The sequence below is a fragment of the Rhinatrema bivittatum genome, chromosome 2 (genome assembly GCF_901001135.1).
Source record: "Rhinatrema bivittatum chromosome 2, aRhiBiv1.1, whole genome shotgun sequence".
In the NCBI taxonomy this organism is placed as follows: domain Eukaryota; kingdom Metazoa; phylum Chordata; class Amphibia; order Gymnophiona; family Rhinatrematidae; genus Rhinatrema; species Rhinatrema bivittatum.
Genome location: NC_042616.1, coordinates 355,023,489 through 355,032,503, shown reverse-complemented (window position 1 = coordinate 355,032,503; position 9,015 = coordinate 355,023,489). Strand labels below are relative to the sequence as shown.

At 37.9% G+C, this 9,015-nt stretch overlaps 1 protein-coding gene across 6 annotated transcripts in view; it reads left to right on the top strand.

Annotated features, from left to right (window-relative positions):
- Positions 1-205: 205 nt before the first annotated feature.
- The window catches only part of TEX10 (testis expressed 10), a 678,603-nt gene continuing 669,793 nt past the window's right edge, over positions 206-9,015 (top strand). For all 6 annotated transcript variants that reach the window (XR_003854633.1, XR_003854635.1, XR_003854634.1 and 3 more), the window contains exon 1: positions 206-688. Coding sequence is in view for 3 of the 6 variants with exons in the window: in XM_029589917.1 (XP_029445777.1) it covers positions 506-688 (183 nt within the window). In the remaining 3 variants the exon portion in view is untranslated. The remainder of the gene's footprint in view (positions 689-9,015) is intronic.

Sequence of the window (9,015 nt, the reverse complement as noted above, 5' to 3'; positions counted from 1 at the left end):
TACTATGTGTTCAGGCATTTAATTTTTCCCATAGTGTGAGATCAAAGGATGTAACACAAAAAAAGAACTAGAGCTAATCTGCTTTGTTTCCTTCTTATTCCTCTATCATCCAAAGAACTAGATATTGGTAATGTGAAATCAACTATTTTGTCCAATTTCACGCTCCGTACAGGCATAGTAAGTAGGGGGGGAGAAGCAGCCCGGAAACGGAAATCGAGAAAGTTTGGTCGCGCGCGTTGTCTGAAAGTAGCTACGCTTTGCTACTTGCATGTGGCGTGGAAGGCTTGTAGATCGCGTGGCTGACAGCAGTATTAGTGATAGAGCTCTCCTTTTGTTGGCCTTTTCTCCGTGGATTTTGGTGCTCCGAAAAGGGGAGGATAAAGGCTGGTTGTTGTCCATTTGCTGTCGACCTCGTGGTTACACTGTAACCCATCGCACCCCTTCATCCTAGAGAAGAGGAGTGAAAGAAAGAGGTACGCCCGGGGTACTACGTTCCAATAGCAGCATGAGCAATAAGAGGAAGCGGCAAGAAGATTTCCAGCAGGTGAAGCTGAGAGTGGCCAAGAAGAAACCGAGATCGGAAAATGCCACGGACACTGGGTTCCGAACAAAAGTAATTCACGTACCCGAGCAACTGGAGGAGGGGGAGGGAAGTCTGCCCGCAGGCAGCGGGAAACTCAACATCAAGGTAAAGAGATTGGGCTGCCTGCATTTCCAGGCCGAGGCTCAGGCTGATATACTCTGCCCTTTCCCTCACGCCCTGTTCTCGTTCTCCCCCCCCCGCCATTGTTGTTTTCCCTCCCTAATACAACCTACTAACAGCAGGGTAGGTGGCACTCTGGGCGAAAATCGATGAGCGTGGCCGCCTCACCCCCATCTCCATTCCTTGGTCTGGATTGGAAGTGGGGGTGATGCTTGCAAGGTTTCTCCACAAGTGAACGACAGGGTGCAGGGGTTTCTTTTTTTCTCCATTATTCTCTCCCCTGCTTCTCAACCCCCACACAAATTCCAAGTATCCATTCCTCTGACTCTTAAACCCCAGCATCTGCTTCCTGGTTTTCTCCTCTTCTCCCCCACCCCCAAATAATTCCTATCTTGTCTCTTTCCACTCCAGTCAAAATACTTGTTTAGTGGCAATGATATTGTTGCTCTTCCCTTTCACTGTTGGCTCTGTGACTATTTTCAGAACTTGAGGGCTGGCACTTCATGTGTATGAGAGCATATAAGAAGTAATGTTCATGAGATTTGAATATGCTCGCAGAGATTGAATAAGAGGTCTAAATAGTAGTAAGCTTGTTTTTTTTTTTTTTTAAGCATTAAATTCTTTTTTTTTATATTAGGAAAAGTTGAGGTATTGAAGCATGGGGTGTTCTTGTGTGGGTCTAAACATGTATATGTGTGAGAGAGAGGGATTTGTGTGTGTGAATATGAGTATGTAAGAGGGAACATGAGAACGTGTGTGAGAGGGAGCATATGTATGTATAGATATATATCTGTGTGAGAGAGAGAGGAGAAAGTTTATGCATCTCTTTCTTACTAATTCACGACACTGAGTGATTGGAAATCAAAAGTTTCCAGGCAAGGAGAGCGTGAATTATTTTATCCTTCTTAGTTTCAATTTTTGGATGCTGTTTGTTGTATCTGCTGTTTTGAAATATTTTATTGGTGTTTGAGAAATTTAAAACAACTTGCTTTTAATTATTGGGTCATCCATTCACCAGCTGTTTTGAAATATTCTATTTATTAATATGTTTATACTATTATGATGTATTTATTATATTTATTGTTTTTATGTTTGTCTGAGGGTTGGTGAAGGTTTCTGATTTCCATTGTTGCACTGCATAGAGTCTGACTTGTTGAGGTTTTCCTATTCAGTTTTTGCCTGCATGCTTCTAGTTATACTTTATGGTCTCTTTATTCTGTATTGGGTGAGGGTCTGCATGTGTGACCGAGGAGAGGTATTCTGCTAGCGTGTAGGAATCTGTAGCAGCTTGGTTTCTTCTGTTTTCTTACTAGGAGGTGTATTGGTGTTTTAGTGCCTGGTGTAATATTTGCAGTGGTGTTACTTTTTTTAAAGTGAAACATCTAGAAACATAGAAATGATGGCAGAAAAAGACCAATCAGCCCATCTTGTCTGCCCAGCAAGCTTCCACATTTATTTTCCCATCCTTATTTGTTTCATCAACCACCAAGTTCAGGGCCCTTGTTGGTAACTTTTTGATTCAAATTTCCTGCCATCCCCTGTCATTGAATCAGAGGAGTTGCATCAAAGGTGAGCATAAGGCTTAATGGTTAAGGGTAGTAATCGCCGCATCAAGCAAGTTACTCCGATGCTTGTTTACCCAGACTGTTCAGATCGATGCCTTGTTGGGTGTTGTCTGAATGTAAATCCTGTTTTCCACATTTCCCCCTGCCGTTGAAGCAGAGAGCAACACTGTATATGCATTCAAAGTGATGTATCAGGCTTAATTGGTTAGGTAGTACCGCCGTAACAAGCAAGCTGCCCCCCATGCTTATTTCTTACCCAGATTGTGAAGTTTAGTCCTTGTTGGTTGTTATTGCAATAAAAAGTTACAAGGACACAGAGGACAACATAGACAGTGTATTTCTTATGAATAATAGCCTTTATTTCTTACTTCTTATTTAATAGTTATAAATAAATAAATATATCTCTTGTGCATAAGGAAGTCGGGTCTCGTAGGCCTGAGAGCCCGACTTAATTTGTGATCGAATTTGGTCATTCTTAAATATCTTTCTCCCCAGTAATTAAGACAACACTCCTTTGAATTAGAGTCACGAGGTTACAGAGAAACATTTGTTTAGACCAGGGGTCGGGAACCAATGGCTCGTGAGCCAGATGTGGCTCTTTTGATGGCTGCATCTGACTCACAGACAAATCTTTAATAAAAAAGTAAAAATCTAATAAAACCCCCCAAGACCTCCAAAATTAATTTACTACAACCCCCCACCCTCCTGACCCCCCCCCCCCCCAAGACCTGCCAAAAGTCCCTGGTGGTCCAGCGGGGGTCCAGGGCTCGCAAGACAATCTTTATAAAAAAGTAAAAATCTAACAACCCCCCACCCTCCTGATGCCCCCAATACCTCCAAAATTAATTTACTACAATCCCCCACCCTCCTGAGACCCCCCCCAAGATCTGCCAAAAGTCCCTGGTGGTCCAGCGGTGTCCAGTTTCAAAACGCAGTTACCACCGACTATATACGTACTTCCGAAAATACATAAATCATTGACTTTGCCCCCAGGTAGACCGATAAATCTTTAAGACCTCACGTTTCAAAATGGCCTCCTATGTCAAAGATTCAAGTGACATCATAACAACATTAGAAAGTCTTAATATAGAAGAATCAGACATCACGATCGTTTGTTTGGATATTGAATCCTTATATACAAACATACTGCATCTGGAAGCATTAGCTATTGTAGAAGAAATTGTACTCTCTAGAGAAGACTACAAACGGATCCCATCTGGATTATTTAGAACTAGCTCGAATAGCTATCACAAGAATTTCTATAAATTTGGAAACGATACTATCTCCAATCCAAAGGGGTAGCTATGGGTGCCTCCATGGCACCATCAATAGCCAATTTGTATGTTGATAAATTTGAAGCAAAATGAAACAAGACCCACAATATATGCATAACATATTACTTTGACGAAGATATATATATATATATATATATATATATATCGGTTTGATTTGTATCAAATGCAAGAAGATCGGTATATAAAAGTCAAAAATAAAAAAATATATAGACGATGTTTTTATGATATGGAAGGGAGATATTAGTGAATTAGATGTATTTCTGAATTGGTTGAATAATATAGACACCAATCTGAGGTTTACCATGTCTTACTCAAAAGAAACCATTCCATACCTAGACATCCAGATTTCATTCTAAGATGGTAAATTCAGTATGGATCTTTACGAAACACCCACAGATAGTAATAAACTTTTGGATTACACAAGCTGTCATAATAAGTCAATGAAAAATAACTTGCCATACTCCCAATTCTTGAGGATACGACGACTATGCACTAAAGAAGAAGTCTTTCAAGAAAGAGCCAGAGAATTAAAATCGAGGTTTGTACAGAAGAATTACCCTATGACACATATAAATACAGGCTATGTAAGAGCGAAGGTACAGGATAGACAGACTCTATTAAAATCAAAGGAAAGAGAGAAAAAAAGACATTACAGTGTTTCCTTTAACATACAATCATATGTCGCACAGAATTATCAAAACTATTAAAAAACATTGTTATATTTTACAGAATTTGGAATGTTTTAGTAATAGTAAATTAATTATCGCTAACAGACGTGAACAGAATCTATAAGATTTACTTGTTCCATCCGCATTACCTCAAAAACAACATAAGGATTTGAGACCACAGGGTCATTACCCATGTGGTTCTTGCTCTGTGTGTTCAGTAAATCGCAGAACCAAACAGATTTTATTTAATAACCAATCAGAACCATTTCATTTAACACAATTCACGAATTGCAAAAGTGAAGGCGTGATCTATGTAGCTTATTGCTCCTGCAATGAGCATTACATTGGCAAAACTATCCGTCCCTTGAATAAACGATTAATTGAGCACAAAAGTTCAATAAACAGAAGAATTGAAGGCAAACCAATGGTTGAACATTCTATCACGGCTAATCATAAATTTGAAGACTATACATTCTGTGTCTTATGCAAACCAAAATTAAATTGGAGAGGAGGCGACCTAGATAAAGTGTTGCTGCGTATAGAACAATTTATATTCAAACTTAATACTATGGAACAGTTTGGTCTTAACCAAGAAATAGATTATTCGGTATTTCTGTAAGCTAAATAACTTATAACATGCCTTTCTTTGTTGGTGGTAATTTATTTTTATTTAGTAAAAACAATTATTTAAGAGCAATTTATGTCATTATAGAGTTTTTATATGAGTATTGATAAGAATGGATAAACGAGTTTGGTAATTGTTCCCCCCTTTTTTTTAAAAAAAATATTTTTTATTATATTTATCTGTCATGGTAATGTAATTTTTTATGGCAATAGTTTTAAATTTTATTTATTTTGTAGTGGGTTTAAATACATCTGATCATGACGTTAATAGGAAGCTTTATTAAGACAGCGAGTGATTTTTAATGTACATTGACTTATAACTTTCTTTTTATCATTTGTTTGCTGTTTTCTGAAAAGAAAAATATATTTTTTTATTGTGATCTATGAGTGGTAGATAGATGTGTTGGACGCTTTTGTTTGTGACATTAAGCTCTGTTTCAAAACCTTTCTAAATCCGATTCAAAAGTTGGTATACTATCAAGGTTTTCACTGTCGACTTAGGATTGTTCATTAACAATAAAGCTTCGTTGACATGATTGACAGATTGAGGATGTGATGTCATGCTTAATTTTGCGCCGTTTTTAAAGAAAACATATATAATCAGACCCATTAATAGTCACGAATTCTTAGCATCATGAGGACCTGTCCTATTGCGTTTGAGAGGTGTGAAATAGAAGGCAAAACGTGAGTATGTAAGGTTACCTTGCTAGAATTAAGGATGGACATATAGAAAGTGGTTTGTAATGATAAGAGGAACGCTTATAAATTCACTATACAGACTTTTGTTGACAGTTGTGAAATGAATTATGAGTTAAAAGCTAGAGAAAAAGGAGATAAATTATCAGAAGAAAAATGTTTTTCTTTAAAGCCTAGAATAAGATTTTCTTTGGCATTAGTGACATGAAGTTGGTAAATAATTGATCGAGTTTTGCACTGACATTTTGATGAGGTATATAATGCTAATCTTCGCTACAGTATCTTCATAGTGAGTAACTATATATTCCTGGCATATTGTTTTACATTATAGACACATCGTTTTTACTTTTGCCTTATTCTTAAACAACATAATTTTGAGCAAGATACGTTGTCAGTTTGTGAAGCGGAGAGACCTGTATGCATGATCAAGGTAAACATTTGAAGTTCCGCTGTTTAGTAGAAATTATTTTTTAACTTAGAATTTGGACAATTATATTATTCACAGTGCCATAAAAATATAAACCCTTCATGACAGATATATATACATAGAGTTTAAAATTTGCTGCAACAAAGTATCATTAACATTGTTAAACTGTGGTTTTTTTCATACACATGTTACTAAATGTCAGCTATATACAATTTTATTGCATATTGATACTTTGTTACCACAGAAGGAATTGTTTATGTAGTCTTTCACAATAGATGTAAAATTTAAAATAGAGAAGGTCTGTTGAAACAAAAATGCAAATTCAGTATCCGTTTAATCTGTGCAAAAAATTCGAGTTCTTTTAAACATTCATTGTCGGATTTAATTTTTTATTTTAGACTGAAATTTGACTTGACAGTATTACTACATAAGAATACACTTATGTAGTTTCTTTGCCATCAGAAGTCATGTGAGTTTTATAAAAAAATTATGAAAAAGTTTTATGAACTATATAGATATAATTATTTAATCACTTGTTTTTAAAACATTTTTTTAAATTTTATATTTTTAGCCCCTGATGCAGCCTTAATTGGCGAAACTCGGCCGGAGTCGGGCTCTGTAATAGAATAAATCAATAAAATCTTTCCACGGCATAAGGTTGTCTTTGTTTTTTTGCCTTTTCAGAAGTGTTACTTGTTCATGGAAAGGAGAGGCTAAGCCATATTAATAACTTCAATGTATGGCTCAAATCCTGGCATAAGGAACAAAGGTTTGGATTTATTGCGGGCCGGGGCCATTTATGGAACAGTAAAAAGCTCTTTGACAAAGATGGCTTACATCTGTCTGTGGCAGGAAAAAGGATCCTAAGATAAATTCAAAACATATGTCACAAGGCATTTACACTAGATGCTGGGGGTGGCAATAAGAAATTAGAATGTTACCCCCCAAATACAAATGCAATGGAAAAGGGTGAAGTAGATAACAAAACTCAACTAAATAAGTCACAAAAGGAGTCCAAGAAATGTAGTAATTTAACGAAAAAAGCTGGAAAGCTATGAAGCATTTATGCTTGTAGTTTGGGCAATAAAATCCCGGATCTGCAAGCCCTAATGGTAGAGGCGGACTTGGACTTTGTTGCTGTCACGGAGACGTGGTTCACGGAGTCTCATGATACACCAGGCTATAACTTGTTAAGGAAGGACAGAGAGGACAGGAAAAGGGGGTGGAGTGGCTCTTTAGTCAGAAACAATATCCAAGCATCTGAGCTGCAAGGAAGATGGGGCAAAGAAGAAGCACTATGAGCCAACCTAAAAAAATATGATGGGGCATCCATTCTTATTGGAGTGGTTTATAGGCCTCCAAATCAAATGGAAGAGATTTACAGAGATCTGGTTGAAGATATCCAAAAGATGGGAAAGAAAGGGGGGAAGTGGTAATTGTTGGAGAATTTAATCTGCTGGATATAGACTGGAGAATCCCTTCTGCAGAATCTAACAATAGTAGAGAGATAGTGATTGCCCTGCAAGGGGCTCTGTTCAAACAAATGGTAATGGAACCCACGAGGGAGCTATAATCGATTTAATGCTCAATAATGGAGATAATGTCTCTAATGGAAAAGAGACGGCTGAGGGGGGATATGATAGAGGTGTTTAAAATCATGAGAGGTCTAGAACATAAGAACATAAGAAAATGCCATACTGGGTCAGACCAAGGGTCCATCAAGCCCAGCATCCCGTCTCCAACAGTGGCCAATCCAGGCCATAAGAACCTGGCAAGTACCCAAAAACTAAGTTTATTCCATGTAACCATTGCTAATGGCAGTGGCTATTCTCTAAGTGAACGGGTAGATGTGAATCGGTTATTTACTCTTTCGGATAGTAGAAAGACTAGGGGGCACTCCATGAAGTTAGCATGGGGCACATTTAAAACTAATCAGAGAAAGTTCTTTTTTACTCAACGCACAATTAAACTCTGGAATTTGTTGCCAGAGGATGTGGTTAGTGCAGTTAGTATAGCTGTGTTTAAAAAAAGGATTGGATAAGTTCTTGGAGGAGAAGTACATTACCTGCTATTAAGTTCACTTAGAGAATAGCCACTGCCATTAGCAATGGTAACATGGAATAGACTTAGTTTTTGGGTACTTGCCAGGTTCTTATGGCCTGGATTGGCCACTGTTGGAAACAGGATGCTGGGCTTGATGGACCCTTGGTCTGACCCAGTATGGCATTTTCTTATGTTCTTAAATAGGGCAAGCCCTAAGTTTCCAGATGATTTCCCTCAGAATAAAGACTCCCCAATAGTTAAATTGGATAGTCCTCATTTTGGTAAATTTATTTGATGGATAACACCTAAGGAAATACCAAATTACTAATTTATCTTGTTGCCAATTATGTATTTAGACAGACTATATCAGAAAAACAAACCTGTGGGTGGGTAGAGAGGCAGGGTGGGAGGGTGTTAAACAGTTAACACTTGGCCAGGGCTGTTCACTGGACACTGTATCTGCTATTGCTTTTGAACAGACCCTCCCCCAGATTTGGCTAGCTAATGTAAGCTTTTTCCTTAGCTCTCCCCAAGAATTTGTACTGCTGGCTGTCTCGTTCAAGTTCAAAGCAGACCGAGGACTTGATTGCCCCCTGCAATGCACTGAGTCAGTTGCCAAGAGCCGTTTAGCTAGAAAGCAGACTAAATGGCTCTCTCTCAGGTTTCAATTTAAATTCTGCCCCTTTGTAACAGGCAGGGCACAATCTTTGGCAACTATAATGCCCTAGTATATTAAGCACAGGTAGATAACAAAACAAAATTGCACTTAGCTTCAGCAAGGCTCTGGTTCGAGAAGATCCCAGCTCCAAAATGATTCAGTTCCCCAGCACTGAGACACTGGCAAACCAAATCCAATTTGATCTGATTTAATAGTTGGCCCTAAGTGCTAGCAGTTAGTGCTGTTTTTGTAAATTTATTATATTTTAATTATAATTTACTCTTGGCATTTTGAGGGTCAAGCCTACACCTAACATGCATTACAGTAGCTGTAATG